This window comes from Petaurus breviceps, unplaced genomic scaffold, assembly GCF_028583685.1.
Source record: "Petaurus breviceps papuanus isolate PSGF00001 unplaced genomic scaffold, PetGlider_PUasm1.0 37, whole genome shotgun sequence".
Lineage (NCBI taxonomy): Eukaryota > Metazoa > Chordata > Mammalia > Diprotodontia > Petauridae > Petaurus > Petaurus breviceps.
The window spans coordinates 31,181,346-31,201,176 of record NW_027186296.1 but is presented as its reverse complement, the minus strand read 5'-3'; the positions used below and the strand labels follow the sequence as shown (position 1 = coordinate 31,201,176).

Here is a 19,831-nt window from a genome sequence, read left to right as displayed (position 1 = left end):
AAAGCTACCTGGTCTCCTTTCACCTGGTTTAGTATTAACAGGAAATGTAGTGCATGTTCCATGGCCTGAGTCCTCACTGACCTCTACCCCCATTACATGTATTTAACTTCTTTGCATTTATTTCTATTTATTCACTTAATATTTATCAAATAAATTTATTTATATGCTATAATTATGCCTATCACACCTAGTACACATGCATTAAACACATATGTGTATGTACAATAATATACACATGTATAAACACATATCTATGTATGTGTATATATGTGTGCACTTATATGTGTGTATATGTATATAAGTACATATTTTTATATATGTATGTGTGTACTTATATGTATATATGTATGCACATATATACATACATACATACATATACATGCATATATATGTGTGGGAGGTATTGTTTCATCTCTTATGCTTATATCCCTGGTGTCTAACATAATGTCAGGCACATTGTAGGTCTTGAATAAATATGATTGCTATTGCTATGATTGTTAAGTCATGATAATGGTTGTTTAATAGAGACTAGACCTACAGATTCATTGATATAGGGAACTCCCAGGTAAAGAAACTCCCTCTACTAATGCAGGTTGCTACCTTCTTTGCAGTTTATATTCTGAGAGAGATACCTGGAACACTGAGAATTTAAGTGACTTGCCCAGGATGATATCTTTGTCATTGCTGTTTATCCTTCCATTTGAAGAGGACTAATGACATCATGGGGTGCTGCTTTGACTTGCCCGTGAAATGGATTTAAGTGGGATAGACCTACACAAAATTGTCAGCCTTACTTTCTCCTCCAGATTCATTGAAGTCCAGTGGCAGGACAAAAGTCAAGTCGACTAGTAATTGCCCAGGATGCAGTGGATGACCTCGGTCATTTAGATGCCTTCCCAAACTCTAAGCCCTCCATGTCACCTACTTCAGTCGGCTTCATGGCAGTTGAAAGAAATTGTTCTCATCCTTCCATTCTGCCTGGTGAAACCTTTACATATTTGGAGGTGGATACCCCTCTAACTCACCAACAGGTTTGTGGCCTTTTGGTGACCCTCAACCTGGTTTAGCCCACCTGCCAAGATGGTTTTACCAGTATACATACTATACATGCTATAGCTTCTTGGAGCCACAAGTGAGAGTTTGGTGACAGGTGGACACCAAAGGTAAATGAGCGGCCCTGAAAAGGGCTCAGCAAGTACTTATACCAGAGGTGCTAGTCCTTCCTGAATACCCCCCCCCCACCAGAATGACATAGCTCCAATGTGTAAGGGCAAGAGTTAAACTTAGTTCTTCCTGGCTTAAAAGGTGGATATTCAGGACACTGTGCCATGATTCCAATCATCTTTAAATGGTACTACTTATCTCTGTCACTATCTGTCTAGCTACACCACCCCCCTCCTTTCTCTACTTTCTCCAGACAAACTAAATGCTCCCATAATACCATGTATAATCGAGAATCTGAGGTTTGCCTTGGGACAGACATTCCAGCTGAGAAGTCCAAGGATAGGAAGGTTTCTGAATTTTGGATTGACTCTAGGGTTGTCATCAGTCTGATGGTTTCACTTTTCTTGTTTCAGATATCTTAGGCTATCCATGGAGGTGTCAGAGTTTTCTTTTGTGCTTTGAAAAATTCCTAAATCAATGATACTGAAAACAATACTCTTTTGTTCCCTAGGATTTAAACATAATTTTTGGCGTAGAAAAATTGTGACTGCTTCAAGGCGTCCTTTATCTTCATTGGACACCAATATCTGGATATCATGATTTCCCATTTCATCATTTTTCTGAGGTGAGTGGGTCTTTTAAAAAGGATCAAGGCTTTTTTCTCATGTATTAGTTTTTTTACTTTCTCTCCCCTCCCCCCCCGCCCTTGTTATAAGTGACAATTCTCTGGGATGAGAATGGAGAGGAATATAATGGGAAATGTGGATGATATAAAAACAAAAAAAAATCAATAAAATTTATTTTAAAATAAAAGGGGTCAGAAAGAATGATTTACTTGTAAATTAAATTTCAACATAGTAACTCATATCTATTTAATCTCTTATGACATCCCCGATGTGTTCTTTCAGCAATCCTGTAAGGGAGGTAGTACACATATTATTGTCCATGTTTTACAAATGGGGAAACTGAATCTCAGGGGTTTAAATGCTTTGCCCAAGATCATACAAATAGTTTTAGAGTTGGAGTTTCAGCCGAGGTGTTCTTCCCACCACAATATACTGTCTCTGCAAATATGCCATGTTTCATAGAAGCTGGCATTAAGGGACTATAGCTCATTCTTTTTAAAAATACAACATCCATGTTAATAATAGCATTGCAACTTTACTTTTGTCTAGCATTTTATCATTTCTACAACACTTTCATCTACAGTGATCCTTATAATACCCCCGTGAGAAGGCAAATCCAATATTAACATTGGTATTTTACAGAGGGGTCCCTTGGTGGCTCAGTAGATAGCATATGGGACCTGAAATCAGGAAGTCTCATGTTCAAATCTGGCCTCAGATACTTACTAGCTATGTGACCCTGAGGAAATCACTTAACCCTGTTTGCCTCGGTTTCCTCCTCTGTAAGTTGATCTGGAGAAAGAAATGGCAAACCACTCTAATATCTTTGCCAAGGAGACTCCAAACAGGTCATGAAGAGTCACACACAACTTGGAAAAAACAAATGACTCAACAACAACAGTTTAATATACAGATGAGAAAACTAAGTCTCAAAGAGTATATGACTTGCCCTAAGTTACACAGCTAATAAGTAGCCAAATCCTACCTTAAATTTGTTTAAATGTGTTTCTGTGACTGAACATGTATAATCTATATCAAATTGCTTGCCTTCTTAAGGAAGAAGGGGAGGGGAAGGGGAGGAGAGAATTTGTAATTTGAAATTATGAAAAACAAATCTTAAAACTAGTTTTTACATGTAATTGGAAAAAATTAAACATTTTTCAAAATTAAAAAAAAGGATTCTATGGGTAACTTGCTGGGGGAAACATTTAGGCCTTTTGACTAATGGTCCAATGCTTTTATATACTATAAGGTGTATATTAGACCTCTCAATTGATTGGATGACTGGGGTCTTGATTCAAGGGTAGGAAAGTAGAGTTTAGAGTTAATATAAAAATTGGCGTATAAAGCTCGATTATTGGTAGGCAGTTGCAGGTATAAGCTACCATAAAAGGAACTCCATTGGGGAGACTACAAAAATGGCCACCTTGAGCGTCTGGGTCTGAAGTCTTCTATACAAAATTTTACAAGGGTCCTACAACTTAAATGTATGCCACTGGGATCTATTAACCTCCTGTAATAGCTCGTGCCCTATGTTTGAAAGGAGCATGTGCCATGCTATTCCGCAGTAAGAGCTTGTTGATTAGAGGTTAGTTGTTGGGTTATTGTGAGGCAAGGTATAAGGAGTAGGAAGTAGGCAAGAAAGAGCAAGATATGGATTTGCCAACCTGTGGAACAGGATCAGAGAGGTCCTGGTTGCTCCTGATTTTGTAATCCTGGAGGATCAATAATACACTAGGTGCCACAGTAGATAGAGAGTGCTGGGTTGGAGACAGGAAGACACAGTGTGAATCCTGATTATAGATACTTGCTAGCTGTGTAACTAAGTCACTTAACTACTTTCAACCTGTGTTTCCTCATCTGTAAAATGGGGATAAGAATAGTATCTGCTTTTCAGAGTTGTTGTGAGGCTAAAATGAGATAATGTATATGAAGTGCTTTATAAATTTTAAAATTATATATGTGCATATAATATATTCATATATTAGCTATTATTGTAGTATTTATTTGTCTTGGGATAATTAGTAGGGAATTGATGTCAATGACGAATCCTACAACAAAATCTTGAGAAAGCTAGGGTTATTACGAAGAAATTGATTAATTTCTAAGATTTCAAATAGAGATCTCTAAATAGCTGAAACAATTGTTGTTGGTCCTTCATTCTTGAAGAGGATCAATGGCATCAGGAGGGTGATGTCTTGACTTGTAAGTGGATTGGATTTAAGTGAGGCAGAGCCATGAAGAGCCATCAACCTCTCTCTCTCCTCCAGGGTCATCTGAGCCCAGTGTCAAGACTTAGGTCAGGATGATTGTCAGCGGCCCCAGATGCAGTGGGAGAACTTGGCATTTAGTTAAAACAACAGCAAAAATGACAACCAAGATTTATGTGACACTAATAATGTGCCAGGCATTGTGCTAAGTATGATGTAATTAAATAAGTATGATACAATTAATCCTTGTGTGGATAAATCACTTACTCTTTGAATACTTTTATAGCTAAACTTTCATGGTGACCTTGGGCAAATTATTTAACTTCTCAGGACACCCCCACTCCCTATCCCCCAACTGTGTATGACCATCAGTTTCAGAGCAGATGTGAACCTACAGTTATAGAAGGAGCTTGTTTACCTTGAGTTCCCTATACTAACAAAACAGAGAGAGACAGAAACAGAGACAGAGAAAGGTCAATCTGTACACCAAATATGAAACCTTCCACCTATGAAAGTGGAAATGCATCTATTCAAAAACTGCCTGAGGCTCCCAGAGGTTAATCGACAATAACAACAATCACATGAGTGCAGCTCTTTTGCAAGGACTTTCTTCATACCAGCCCTGTGACTTGGGTAGTGCAAGTATAATTCCCATAAATAGAAAAGGGAGGGGAAAGGAATAAATTGCTCAGCTGCATCTGCTAAAGCAGATACCATAGAGAATAGGAGGTGGAGTGTATGAAGAATCTTAGCAGGGAAGCCCAGGAATTTACCAGAGACAGTGGCCAAGAAGGTCAACAACTAGACTCACAGATGTCTATACAGACAATAGATAATAAATTGAACTAGAGATACTAACTCAAGGTAAATCCGATTGCATAGATAGCACTGAAACTCCTATTTAGGGTATGGGAATGGAAAGGCATATGCTATTTCAAAAGGAACAAATTAGATGAAAGAATAGCATTGCACATCAATAAGAGATGCTCATGTAAGTCCATGAAAGTCCTATGGATAAGCAAAGTCAAGTTAAGCATTTTTTAAGTACTTGCTATGTCCCAGGCACTGTGCCAAGTGCTAGGGATACAAAGAGGCAAAAACACAGTTAATGTACTCAAGGAGCTCTCAATCTATTGGGGGAGACAACTTTTGAATAGCTGTATACATATAATATATGTATAAGCATAATTGTAGGTAGTTTCAGAGAGTAAACGTTAGCATTGAAGAGGACTGGGGAAGGCCTTTTGAAGAAAGTAGAATTTGAACTTAGAATTGAAGGAAGTCAGGAAATCCAGGAGTTAGAGATGAGGAGAGGGGAGAATTCTAGGCATGGGAGATAGCCAATGAAAAGACATGAAGTCTGCATATGGAATGTAGTGTCCCAGGAGCAGCAAGGCAGCCAGCATCACTCTTGTTGTAGAGTGTGTGGAAGGGAGTGAAATGAAGGGAAAAAGACTAGAAAGACAGGAAAGAGCCAGGTTGTGAAGGGCTTCAAAAGCCAAACAAAGGATTTTTCTATTTGATCCTGGCGGTAAAAGGGAACTGTTAGGATTCATTGTATAGGGAGATGATGTAGTCAGTACCTTTACTTTAAGGTCACATTGGAAACTGAGTCTGGGATGGTACAAGGTCAGACTGTAGTGATTTGATATTGAGAACAATAATTTTGAAAAGCAACAAATGACATATATCTCAAGTCAAAGATTGCAAAATGTCTTTACAATGTGGAATTCCACAGCAACCCTATGAACTAGGTATTAAAAGTTCTATTAACACCTATTTTATAAATGAGGAAACTAAGTCTAGAGAGATCAAGTGAATTGCCCATGACTGAAAAATTGCAAGTGTCAGAGGTAGAATTTGAGCCCAGGCCTTCCAGAGTCCCGATCCAATTTCCTCTCAAGAAATGAAAAAAAAAAAAACCCTAAACTAAATATAAAAATGAAATAATTATGTTGTAGTAAAATACAATATAATCTGAAGGGCAGTTACACTATATTTTGTTTAAATATGGTATAGAAATATTCTGGTCCTTTTAAGAGTTAGTGGTATCTGGCAGACAAAAATAACTTAAAGGAACCCACAGCAGTTACTAAGGAGATGAATTGTATGGAAATTCAGCATTGATCAAAAAGGAATTGGGAGGATCGGTGCCAGTGGAGCTGAGAGACTCCTACTCAAATTTTAAAAAGCAGGTTAAGGCTTGGGAGTGCTAGCTGCCAGGGAAACCCCTGACAGGAAAAGGGAAAAAAAGCAACAACAATAATAACAAAAAGCATTTATAGGGATTCATATTCCTGATGGGAAGACACATGGTGTGACCCTGATCTCTTTGTAGCTTTTGCCAAGCTATGTGGAAAAGAAAGCCAGTTTTTCTCTTCTGTATATAGACAGAGAGGAATTGAATAAATAGTTAGCCAGATCGCTCTCTGCTAGAAGTCTATGGCAATTCAAATACTCTGTTACACCTTATAGCAGAAGAACTGTAACCAAATATGAGGAAGGATTCAAGTTGAATTTAGCATTGGAGGCTCAGGTACTCAGGTCTGAAGGAAGGCCAAGATGAAATTTAAGTAGGGATAGCTAATTTATTCTTATGGGTGATGTAATAGTATTCCAAAAAATAATTTGCAAGAGGAGCAATGCCCCACTTATCTAGAGGCTACTGATTCAGGAGCCTCCCCTATCCAGAACACAGCTAAGATTCAGAAAGCAATAATTTTTTCTTTAAAGTTTCTAAGCAGCCAAAGTGGATAATGGTAATTATAATGTATATTTAAATAGTACTATAGAATTTTTCATGTGCTATCATATATTTTATCTCATCTGATTCTTACAGCCCTATGAGGCAGGCAGGATGTTTTATAGAGGAGGACTCCGAGTAGGGAGAAACTTGTTCCTGCCTTAGGTCACATGATTTGTCATGAGGAGAGCCAGAACTAGGATTCATGTCTTCTGACACTCATTCTTTTTGCTACAAACAATTAAACTGCTTCTCAAGTAAAACATTAAAACTCATAATACTTTACTCATAGACAATTTCCCAGTTCCTATCTTAGAACCCATCTACTTGTAGTTTAGATAATGTACTAATAACATTGTTTATATGGTTTTTCAACCCACTGTAGTTTAGAAGGGGAGGAGGTGGGGGGAATTCTAGAGTCAGACACTCTGATATGAGCCAGAATTGATTATAGATGGTATAACACTCAAGGAGGAGACAGACTATCAAAATCAGACAGAATTCATAACATGTTACAATCTAGGACCATTTAATTGAGGGGAATATAATATTATAAACTCCATAGAGTCAGATTATAGCAGGATATGGTAATTGATGGTCATAATGATAACCTTGAGTTATGAAGGAAAGTTTAAAGTGGTGGTAAATATGCTGTATTTAACAAGGAAGGGACATGCATAATCCATTTTAGAACAAACTCCATCAAAATATGGTTTAAAAATTAAAGAGATAAAAAAAGAGGTGAGTTTTGGTTATACAGAAAATTCATTTAAGTAAGGCAGTCAGTCAACAGGCATTTATTAAGTGTGCCAGGCACTGTGCTAAGTGTTAGGAATACAAAGGTAGGAAAAAGACAGTCCCTGCTTAAAAGAAACTCACAGTATAATAGAGGAGTCAAAATACAAACAGCTGTGTATAAGTAAGATTTATACTGGAGATAATTAACAGGAAAAAAAGGCAGCAACATTTAGGAGGATCAGGAAAAGTTTCTTGCTGAGAAAATTTTAAGTATGGGAGACTACCAGTGAAAATTCTCTGAGTTGGTAGATGGGGTATCTTACTCAAGGAACAGCATGGAAATCACAGTACCTGGTGGGGGAGGGATGGGTGAAGTAGTAACTAAGGCTTAAGGAGGCTAATAAGGGGCAAGGGTACAACTTATAAAAGTGTACAAATGCCAGAGGATTTTATATTTGATCATGAAAGCGTGAGAGAGCCAGTGGAGCTTGTTGAAGGAGATGGTAGGAAGATAATAATATAAGACCTGTGCTTTAGGTTGGAGAACTGAGTGAATGACGGATGGGAGAAGGAAGAGACTTGAGGCAGGGAGACCAGTCAGAAGACTATTGCAATGGTCTAGGCAAGACATAATGAGGTTCTGCACTGACGTGGTAGCAATGTCAGAGTAGAGAATGGGGGAAGATATGAAAGATGTTAAGAAAGTATAATCAACAGGATATGGTAGCAGATTGGATATTTAGGTGAGATAGATTAAGGAATCAGGAGTGACATTTAGATTTTGAGTATGGATGGTACCCAAGTGAAGGATGGTCCTCCACATTAATAGGAAAGATAGGGAGAGGGGAGAGGTTAGAGGGAAGGATAATGAGTTCTATTTTGGATATATGGAGTTTAAGAAGTCTACAGGACATCTGGTTTGAGATACTCAGTGGCAATTGGAGATGTGAGACTGAAAGTTGGGAGAGAGGTTAGGGCTGGATAAATAGATTTGAGAACCATCTGCATACTGGGAAATTGATGAGGTCACCAAGTGAAATAGTATATATAGAAAAGCTAAGAGGACCAAGGACTTATGAACATTGAGAGACAGCCACAGTAAGTGGGCTAAATTGAGGTAAAAAGTTAATAAATTAGATTGAAAAGGAGTGGTCAGAGAGGTGGGTAGAAAACTAGGGGAGTGCAATGTAACAAAAACCTAGAGAGATTATAAAAAAGACAGTGATTAAATCAAAGATTGCAGAGATGTCAAGAAGGATTAGGACTGAGGAAAAACTATTAGATTTGGCAATTAAGAAATCACTCATATTTGTGGATAGAGTAATTTAAATTGAATGATGATGTTGGAAGTCCCAATGCAGAGGATTCAGATGATAGAGAAAGGAAAGGAAGTGAATAGCCTTCTGAAGGAGTTTAGTGACAAAAGGGAGGAGAGATATGGGAGAATAGATAGTGGGGATGGTTGGATCAAATGAAGATTTTTTGAGTCTGGGAGAGACATGGGCAAGGGAGTGAGGAAGACCAATAAACAGGGAGAAATTGAAAATGAATGAGGAAGTAGGCATAACAGGGTGAAATCTACTGGAGAAGATGAGATGGAATGGATTATTGATTCAATAGACATTTCTTAAGCACATATTACATTAGGCAGCATGACTAGAGTATATAGTGGGAGACTTCAACTCATGGAATGTTGGGATTCAAAGTCAAACCTCTGACATTTACTAGCTGTATGATCATGGACAAATCTTACAGCTTCCTAGGCATATGACTATGGGTTATATATGATAACTCCTGAGGTAACACTGAGACTTATCTACTAAATATGGATAAATTGCAATCTGGTTGAAGAAGTACTCACACTGAAGAAATTAAGATTCTTCACATATTCTTGACATGTGTGGAGCACTATAGCAGGCAAAGAGGGAGGCTGGACGAAACATTGGTCTTATAATAGAAAGAGATCGAGATGTAGAAGCAGAGGGGATCTGGTTTTTAATCAGTCCTACTGAATAATATTACTTAATGACACTAGATTGATCAGACAACAATAATAAGGCTACCTAACATTTCTATAGTATTCATATAATTGAGAATTTTAAATTTGGAAAGGATCTCAGCAGTTATCTAGTTCAACCCATAAAGGGGTTCCTCCATCTACTGTAAAGTACCCTGCAAGTGTCGGTCCCATTTGTGTTTGAAGAACTCCAAGTAGGGGGAAGCTACCACCTCTGGAGGCAGGCTATTTAACTTGGGGATGGCTGTAATCATTAGGAATTTTTTCTTAACATCAAACCTAAATTGGCCTCTTTGCAGCTTTCAATCATTGCTTCTTGTTTTCCCCTCTGGGGCCAAGTAGAACATATCTAATCCTTCCAATGCATGACAATTCTCAAATACTTGAATGGAATTATCATCCACTCCTCCCACCCCAGTCTTCTCTTCTCTAGGGGAAACATTCCCTGTTCTTTCAGCAGATTCTCATATGACGTGAATTTAAGACCCTTTATCATGCTGGTGAAAGTTCACAAAGTCCTTTGCATATTATCATGTCATTTGATCCTTAAGATAAGCCTTTGAGGGTAGGTGCTATTATTATTCCAATTTTTCAGAAGAAAAACTGAGGCTTAGAAGTTAAGAGGTGGGTCCTACAGCTAGGAGGTGTGAGAGGCCGAGCTCAAACTCCACTCTTCTGATGCTGAGTCCAGAGGTCTTCCTAAGGCATCACATTGCTTTGCCGTCATTACATGTTAACTTTTTCTCTCATTCGTCTTACAAATGGTTACATTTTCTTCTTATCTTACAGACAAAAGAACATGATGTATCTATCTATGCAGACATATATGTATATAGTTGAAAGCACTTAAAGCAACATATGAAGACTTGTGGGATGAAATTGTTATGATAGCACTATTACAAATGTCTTATTGCAGAAATACATTATATTCTAGCTGTGTATCTGATAACTAATCTCTTTTGTTTCATGTGGGCTTAACTGCTGTCAGAAGAGGCCAGAGGGCTGAGTTTAATACTGTAAACATGCATGTTGAGCAGAATTCTTTGATCCCCTTGAGTATAGTAGGTAGGGGTTTCCACTCTGACATAAAGCTTATGGCTCTTTTTTTTTTCCTTGAAGTTCAGAATAATTTTATTAGTGATGAGTTCCTTCCAAAATCTCTCTCACATTGTGTTCACCACAAAGAATAGGAAATATGCTCTTTCTGTGTTTATGTGTATATGTGCATGTTGTATATGCTATAGACTTTATTTTGGTATCTGATATCTTTAAAATGTGTGCATTTTTTAAAAGTAAAGTGAGGCATGAGATGGTAGTGACTCCAGCTATTGACTCTGAAATTTCCAGGCAAGGTAAAAACAGAAGCCTGAAGTCTCGGCCTTTGTTTGCTACATTGTTAGCTCAAAACTACATCTTCTATGGAATTTAAAGATTGTTTTCTGCATTAAGAAATAAAAATGAGTGTTTAAGGTCAGGGAAATGACTGGACAGATGGCATACTGTCTGTGCCTCGGGGGAATCATCTGTTTCTTTCTATGTATGAAAGATTTGTCTGTTTTGAATGCAAGGTGAATAGTAAAGCCTTGGTAGGAATGCTGCCTTCCCCCACCTCTTGGCCTTGGAGTGTGTGATTTGTTTGCCAAAGACCTGGTAGCAGTTTAGTCTGTCAAAACGTTGCAAGTTCACCGCAGTTTGCCAAAGCAAACTATCAAAGTGAAATAACACACGCTAGCCGCACACACACATTCTCATTCCCCAAACGCTGATGCAGAAATGGATAAGGATGATCAAGGATCATGGCCAGATTGCCTGTGTTTTGGACGTGCCCAAGTGTAGACATAAGCTACCAGCTAGACAGCTGTAGGTACAGGGTATGATGAATTCTTACACAGTGGCTGGATGATGGAGGTGGGGCAACCCTCAATGTGGGAGATAGCATGTTGTTATGGAAAGAAACTGGACTTAGAATTAAGAGATATGAGTTCAAATTCTGCCTCAGTTATCTATGAGCTGTGACCACAAGCCAGCCACTCAGCATCTCTGTGCTCATTTCCTTATCTGTAAAATGGGAATAATAATATTTGCCTGGCACGCTTCATAGGGCTGTGGTGAAGAAGGCACTTTGAAATACTATATAAATGTGAATTACTCTTATTATTGCCTTCATTTTTTTTCTGTCTCACAGGGTGATATTGCTTGGGTCCCTGATCTTGTAGCCCAGAAAAATAATATCTCCCTAACAGATTGCTGAGACTGTTCCATTTATAGGAAACTCCATTTCTGATAGTATAATTAGAAGAATGTTGGATTTAGAAGTCCTGGGTTCAAATCCTCACTTGGCCATAAGCTTGGGCAAGTAAACCACTTAATCCCTTTAGGCCTCAGTTTCCTGCTCTGCAAAATGAGAGTGTGGAAATAGATGAGACCTCTAAGTTTACTTCTGGATCCAAAGCCATCATCTCAGAGGCTTATTCTCCATTATATTTTCTTTTGTAACCTCATATATTTTTAGCTTTACTGGGACCCAGCTACAGTCATTCTGTGGTAGAAAGGGTGTTTTTACACTTGTAGGCAAAGATAATGGGAACCTTTGGTTAAATCACAATGAAACAGGAAAGCTTGACTGATCTTTGCATTTTTCCCCATTCAGAAGGGAGGAAAAGACCCTAGAGTTCCTTATGGGCAGTTTGAGTGGGGCAGTAAATAGAACACTGAGTTTGGAATCAGGAAGACCCATCTTCATGAGGTCAAATGCATCCTTAGATATTTACTGTGTGACCCTGGGCAAGTCACTTAAACCTGTTTGCCTCAGTTCCTTTCTGTAACATGAGCTGGAAAAGGAAATGGCAAACCATTCCAATATCTCTGCCAAGAAAACCCCAAATGGGCTCACTAAGAGTCAGACATGACTGAAAAATGACTGAACAGTGAGAGTTCCCTTGGAGAGTTAGAGATATGTTGACTTGTAGGTACTCATACCTAATAGCTTGAATTTTTTTTTTTAAGATTTTCAAGGTAAAGGAGCATCCTTGACTTTAGTTTCCTTCATAATGTAATCCCTAAAACAATTTGCTTTAAACCAGGGGTTAACTTGGGTTTCATGGACAGATTTCAAGGTGTTCATCAATGTAAACTGAAAAAAATTACACTTTTTTCTTTTCACTGACCTCTAGCTGAAAATTACCATTTCCTTCAATTATTAACATATTAGGTGTTGGTAGGCTTCATCAGACTGCCAAAAGAGTCCTTGACACACGCAAAAAGGTTAAGCTTTAAGTTAAGAGCAAATATTCCCCCCAATAACCTTAAAAACACAGACCTCCCCTCCTCCAATTTCCTGCCATATAATTTTTCATCCTCTAGTCAAAGTTTGCAGACAACTACTTTAGTTGCAAAAAAGTGGCCTTAACATTTCTTATGATCCTGAGCGGTAAAGACTAATCCATATTTTAATATATTCATGCTAAACATTGCAACTATCTATTTTTTTAAGGGTAAAAGTAACTAGACTTGGGTGTAATGTATATTTTAATTCATAGCTAAAGTTTGCAAGCACTGCTATTTTGAAATCTTCCCTTTTCCTCCCTTGTACCAAAGGAAATACTTAATATCCCCCATCTTGTAGACTTTTAGGATATTGTGGCTAGACTATTAGGGATAAGCTTCATTTTTGAAATTCCCCTTTCCCTTTGGCTTTTGGGATAGTGAACTTTCCCACTTTTACAACTACTTTACAACTACTATTCCTCTCTCTCCCTCTCCCTTTCCCTCCCCCCCCTTTCCTCCCCCCCCCCCCCCTCTCCCTCCCCCCCCCCCCCTCCCCCTCCATCTCCTTCTCTCTCTCTCTCTCTCTCTCTGAGTCAGTCCTTTTTCTGCTCTTTCTAAGCTTCCTCTATGACCTTATATATTCTAGTAGATAATGCTCACCAATTCACAAGATTACTTTGTAGAACTTTTGTATTTGCTTATCTGCGTGTATCCCTTTAATAGAATGTGAGCTCCTTGAGAGTAAGGACTATCATTTTTTTATTTGTTTGTTTTTGTTTCCTTTAGCCTAAACCAGGTTTCCCACCCAGGTTTAAGGCAGACTCTTTAATTAAAGCTTTTTTGAACTGACTTGGTTTGAATTTAACTATTCTCTCTTTTCTGAATGGGAACAGGGGCTATACCTGTGATTTCAATGGTGCAGGGTTCCCAGGTGAGGAAATTCCCTCCAGTAATGCAGGTGGGCATTTTCTCTGCAATTTATAATCTTAGAAAATTGGTCAAGAGATTAAATGATTTGCCCAGGGCCACAGTCAGTATGTGTCAGCGATGGCTCTTGAAGGCAGTTCTTCCTGGCTTTAAAGCTGGCTCTCTATACACTATACAACATGGCCTCTCAACCTCTTTTTTATTGTCTTCAAAATCCAGATTTCTAAGATTAACTTCTCATCTGTGTATTTGGTTATTTCTATTTTCTTTTTAATTTATGGAATAAAACAAGCATTTCCACAACACAGTACAATAAAAAAGGTAATTGCACATGAAACTGCAAATCTACTATGCATAAATTGCGATTCCTTTCAATTTACAACAAAATTATCATGTACATTTACTTTTTTTCCCTTTTTCTTTCTTCCCCTTCTCCCCCTGCCCTAGAGATGACTACCACTAAACACAAATAGGCATATATATATATATATATATATGTTTATATCTAAAATTGTTCCATTGATATTTATATTTAGCATTTTTTTTCTGGATACAGAAAGCATCTTTCTTCCTATATCCTTTATAGTTAATTTGGGTATTTGTAATAGTCCAAATGGCTTATTCACTCAAAATTCTTCTTCAAACAATATTGCTGTCACTGTATATACACTGTTCTCTTAGTTCTACTTATTTCATTCTTCATAGTTACTTTCCAATTGCCTGCAGGAGATCTCTATATGGAAATTTTGGCATTCACTCTAAGCGTTTTTCTTCTTTGCCCTTCATTGTCACTAGTGCCTTTATTTTTATAGCCTTCTAGAATCAAAATCACAGTGTCGTCTTGTACTTAGTTATTGTCTTTTGTTTACTTTATCCAGTCTGTCACCGAGCCTTGTTAACTCTCCTGTTGAAATATTGCTCAGAAATCTGGCCTCCTTCCATTTCCTCTGCTACTGCTTTAACTCAGACCCTTATTTCTTCACACTTGTAGTATTGCAGCAGCAGGTTTCTTTCTCTCGTTTCTCCCTTCTGTAGGTTATTCTGCAAAAACTGTAGTCTGAATCATCTTTTTAAAATACAGATTTCATCATATGATGCTTCCATTTTTTTCAATACCCACCACATCAAGTTGAAACTCTGCTTGATGCCTAGCTTTTATGGCTCTCTATTATCTAGCTCCCCTGTTTTACTCTATTTCTCATTACTCTCCCATGTGTACATCTTGATCAGACTGATGTACTATTCCTTTCAGTGCTAATTCTCACCTTTGCATATTTGTTCATGCTTTTCTTCTTACCAGGAGTGCCCTCTTTGTTCCTCTATATACCTTTCCACATCTTACTTGTTCTTTGAAACTCTGCCCAAATTCCAATTCTCTTTCTCTGACAGCAGTCTACACTGATCGATCTTCCCTCAGAATTTAGTGCCATAAAGATTGATCATTACTCTATAATTGTTTTATGTGTTGGTTTTATTTTTTTAGTCTAGATTATGAGTTCCTTTGGGAAATGCAGCAAAAATGATGCATTTTTAATCATTATTATTTTTATTTTATGGAATAAAACAAGCATTTTTGTAACATAGTATAGAAAAAAAGATGATTGCACATGAAACTACAAATTTATTATGTGTAACTTGCTATTCCTTTTAAATACATAATAAAGTTATCATGTAAATTTCTAGGGCAAGGGAGGAGCAAGAAAAAATAAATTTGTATATATATGTAAAATCATTCTATACATATTTCTATTTATCAGTTCTTTCTCTGGATGCAGATAGCATCTTCCATCATATGTCCTTTGTAGTTAATTTGGGTATTTATAATAGTCCAAATGACTCATGCATGTTTTATACAGAGTGTCCCAAAAGTTTTAGGGTAGTTTTAAGCTTTAATAAACTTAAAAGTATAAATGCTACAGACTTATCAAAAGAACCACTTGAAAGGTTAGTTATTTTCCATTAAAAATTCATGCATTGATTGTTAAAATTCAATATAACCATTGCCTTCTTCTATATAACACTGTAGTTGATTTTTAACATTGGCAAAAACTTTCATGCATAAGTTTGATTAATATAATACATTTTTTTGATGTGACCCAAGAAAAAGTTTAATGGAGATAAACAGGTGACCCAAGTGGCCAAGCAAGAGACCTTCCTCTACCAATTCACAGATTTGAAAAAGTGTTATCCAGAAACTGTCACAAATGCAATACATAATGACAAGCTACCTCATCTTGTTAAAATTAAATTTACACAGCATTTAAATCTTAGAAAACCAGATAAGCATAAAAGAAATTTAAATAATTAAACTTTCAAATGGTATTTTCATAACAGTGTAATAATCATAATTCTGAGGTTATTAAAGCTTAAAACTGTAATAAGACTTTTGGATATCCTATATTTATTTCTCTGTCTCCCATAGCAAAACACAAAGCTACAAACAGATGCTCAGAGGTGGTATGGTGAATAGAACATCAGGCCTGCAAGTGGAGAAATACTTTTCTTCCCGAGTTCAAATCTGGTCTCAAGTCATTTACTAGCTATGTGACCCTGGGCAAATCTCTCAACCCTGTTTGCCTCAGTTTCCTCAAGTGGAGAAGGAAATGGCAAATCACTCCAGTACCTTTGGCAAGAAAACCTCAAATGGGAGTCACAAAGAGTTGGACACAACTGAAACAGCAGAACAATAACAACAAAGTCCTGCTTGATTAAAAGCTACTAAGAAACTGAGAAACAATGAAAAGTTTAAATAGTCAGAATTTCAATGGGCAGTTATAAAAATAGTAACTGAGTTCAGTTTACTCTAAAATCCATAGTCCAAATGATTAATGCTTATCCTTTTTCTTCCTTATCTATGTTGCTTCCCCTGTCTCCCCATTTGATAATCTTTCTCTTTCTCTCTCGTTTGAATTGTTAGTAAGCAGGCAAAGGAAAAGTAGGCCTTTATGTTAAAAAATTCATGTAAAATAGTTTGGGAAATATCTCAATTCAGCAATCATTGCAGCATTTGATTATGAGAACTTAATGGTAATTCTACCTTCTCAAAAACCCTCCACTAAAAACAATTCATAAAGAATAAAAGCACCAATATTATACTGTAGTGCCTCTAATAATAATTTATGTACCACTTCTTGCTAGATTGTAAACTTTTTGAGGGCAGGAAATACTGATTTGCTACTAGAAAAATGCCCATATGTATGTTATATGAAAACAGAATAATACTCCCCATTCCTCTCTGGCTTTTGAGAGCTGTTATGTTGTCATAAGGGCAGCTAATTGGCACAGTGGATAGAACACTGGCATAAGAGTTGGGAAGACCTGAGTTCAAATACAACCTCAGACACTTACTAGCTGTGTGACCCTAGGCAAATCACTTAACCATTATTTGACTCAGTTCTTCATCTGTAAAATGAGCTGGAGAAGGAAATGGCAAACCACCCCAGTATCTTTGCCAAGAGAACCGCAAATGGGGTCATGAAGAGTGGGACATGACTGAAATATCTCAACAACAACACCACATTGCCCTAATTATACATCTTCAATAAAATATTCTTTTCATTGCTGGAAAAGGTTTTATGCTGGGTGTCACTAAATGGTCAAAAGATAAATAGGACTTCAAGGATTAATCACTTTATTGCTGCAAACCATTTTGGGTAAAAGTATGTCTTGAAACCCACTCAGTCTACAATTTAATCCAATTCAACAGCCTTTTATTAAGTACCTGCTATGTGTAAGCCTCTATACAAGATGTTAAGGATTTAAAAAAAGAAGAAAGAAACCATCCTTGTCCTTAAGGAACTGGGTGCTCTGCTAGAGGGGATATGAGTAAATAAATACAAGGCCATACACTGTAATTCAAGGTAAAGAGAATGCATATGAGAATCTAGAAAGGTCATCTGTAGGAGGCTGCACCAGGGTTTGCCTTGAGTGTCTGAGGCGGAGGCAAGGTAGGAGAACAGTCCAGATATGGGGGTTCCGTTGTGTAAAGGCATAGATGTGGGACATCACAGGAGCAACAGCTAGCAGGCTAAGTTGAGTAGCACAGAGAATGTGTGAAATGGAGAAGGGAAACCAGGAAAGAACAAAATACAGTCAGTTCTGCTATAACACTTATTTCAAAAACTGAATTTGTTCTGCCATGATTGATATATTGGGGAATATTTCCCTCATAACTTGAATTTCAAGTTGGCATGATTACTTCTGTGACAATGCAGAAAGCTGTAGCTCTTCACAAGAATTCACAAGCTGCAGCCCTTTCAATGCCCACTTCTACAAGCAAACTTCAGATCATTGTTAAGGTAAAGTTTTATTTTTATTGTGGTTTAATTGTTTTCAGTCATGTCCAGCTCTTCATGACCCCTTTTGGAGTTTTGGGCAAAGATTCTGGCCATTTCCTTCTCTAGCTCTTTTAAAAAATTTTTAAATACAGAGCAGGGAACTGAGTCAAACAGGGTTAAGTGACTTGGCCACTGTCATACAGCTTAGTGTCTGAGTTTAGATTTGAACTCAGGTCTTCCTGACTCCATGCCTGACACTGTATCCACTGTACCACCTAACTGCCCCAAGTCTTCTGGTATAGTAGGAGCTGTGGGTAGAAGAGAGCTCATCAGCACCATCTCTACCCTCAATCCCTCCCACCATGGCCCCTTGTCCTGAGGCCTGGCCTGCCCAAATTCTGCCAGATTTTGTTGCCATTAAGGCCTTATGGAAACCAGGACATAGGCTAAGCAGCAGCCTGAAATATAAGACACCAATACTATTTATCATAGTATGTATGGATTTCTTAGCCATCTGACATGAATAAAACTATCTTACCATTTTTATTAAGATTCTATCTTAAAAAAAATGTATGACTGATGAAGTTTTTGAGTGTCATATCACTAATGCTATTTCCCCCATAAACTCTGTGGTTTATGTTCCATGATTTTGCATAGTGTAGTGTTATTTGGGGAAAACAGGTGTCATGTTATAGCAGAATTGACTACATACCCACCTTCAGCTGGATAGTGCAGTGGATGGAGCCCTGGACCTGGAGGCAGGAAGACTTGAGTTCAAATAGGAACTTGACAAGTAACAACTTCTTCCTCAGTTTCCTCATCTGTTAAACGAGAATAATAATAAAATCTACCTCCCAGAATTGTTGTGAAGATAAAATGAGATAATATTTGTAATGCTTTGCAAACCTTAGAGTTACATATAAATGCTAGTTATTATTGTTACTGTCATTGGAACAAAAGCACAAAGTTCATTACCATGACCCTTGGTATGTATAACTATTCTTTCTCTTTGATCCTCTCTTTCTCTCCCTATGACATTTATATTTCTTTTTCTCCCTCCTTTTACCCCTCTACTCTTTAAAAACTGTTGAAAATAAAGTATAGTTTTAGCCTTACATTTATTGAATAAATTGTTATTTTTGTTTCTTAACTTTGCACAGTCCAGACCATTGCAGGAAAAACAGACTTTTTCTCTTTTTTTGTTGGTGCTGGCATAGCTACATAGTAAAAGCAGTAATATGGGTCAAGAGAGGGTGGAGGGCAAAGACTTTACTGTCTTTGCTTGGCTTTTGTTCTTTTAAAATTTCATTTGCATTCCATTTGGGGTAGATCTTGGAATCAGAGAAATCTTTCTAGCTTTAGTCTAGACACTGTCTATGCAATTTTTTTTCTTTTTTTGGACAAAAACCATAAATTGGATTTTAGGGACTATAGGATTCCCATGAAGGGTTAAAAGCTTATTATGAGAAATTTTCTAATCATAAATCAGATAGTTGTCTGGGTCCATGGACTTTGAATCAGATCCACACACGGGCAACTAGAAGAACGAATTTAATCTTAACCTTTCGTACTCTTGTTAACTTTTGTAAACTGCCTACTTTTGTTGATTGCCTTTTGCTAGGTGTGGTTGTGTGTGGGTGGTGGTACACAGCCATTCTTAGTTGATGGAGTGATTTGTCTGGTTAATTCTAGTGAGACTCACATGCTAACTAGTCATTCCCATAAAAGTGGCATATCTTTAGCCTTAGATTTATTTAAAATTGTTTCTGGTTTTTACATAATTTTAAAAAGTTCTATCCCCTGTTTTAAAAATTAAATTACTTGTTACTTGCATGCGGCTTTCAATTCATTCTTCCCCCTTG

At 37.4% G+C, this 19,831-nt stretch overlaps 1 protein-coding gene across 1 annotated transcript in view; it reads left to right on the top strand.

Moving 5' to 3' along the window:
* Positions 1–19,831, top strand: part of THSD4 (thrombospondin type 1 domain containing 4) — a 927,982-nt gene that overhangs the window by 57,907 nt on the left and 850,244 nt on the right. The window contains exon 2 of the mRNA XM_069098174.1: positions 1,676–1,789. Within this exon, the coding sequence (XP_068954275.1) occupies positions 1,761–1,789 (29 nt within the window). The 5' untranslated portion in view covers positions 1,676–1,760. The remainder of the gene's footprint in view (positions 1–1,675; positions 1,790–19,831) is intronic.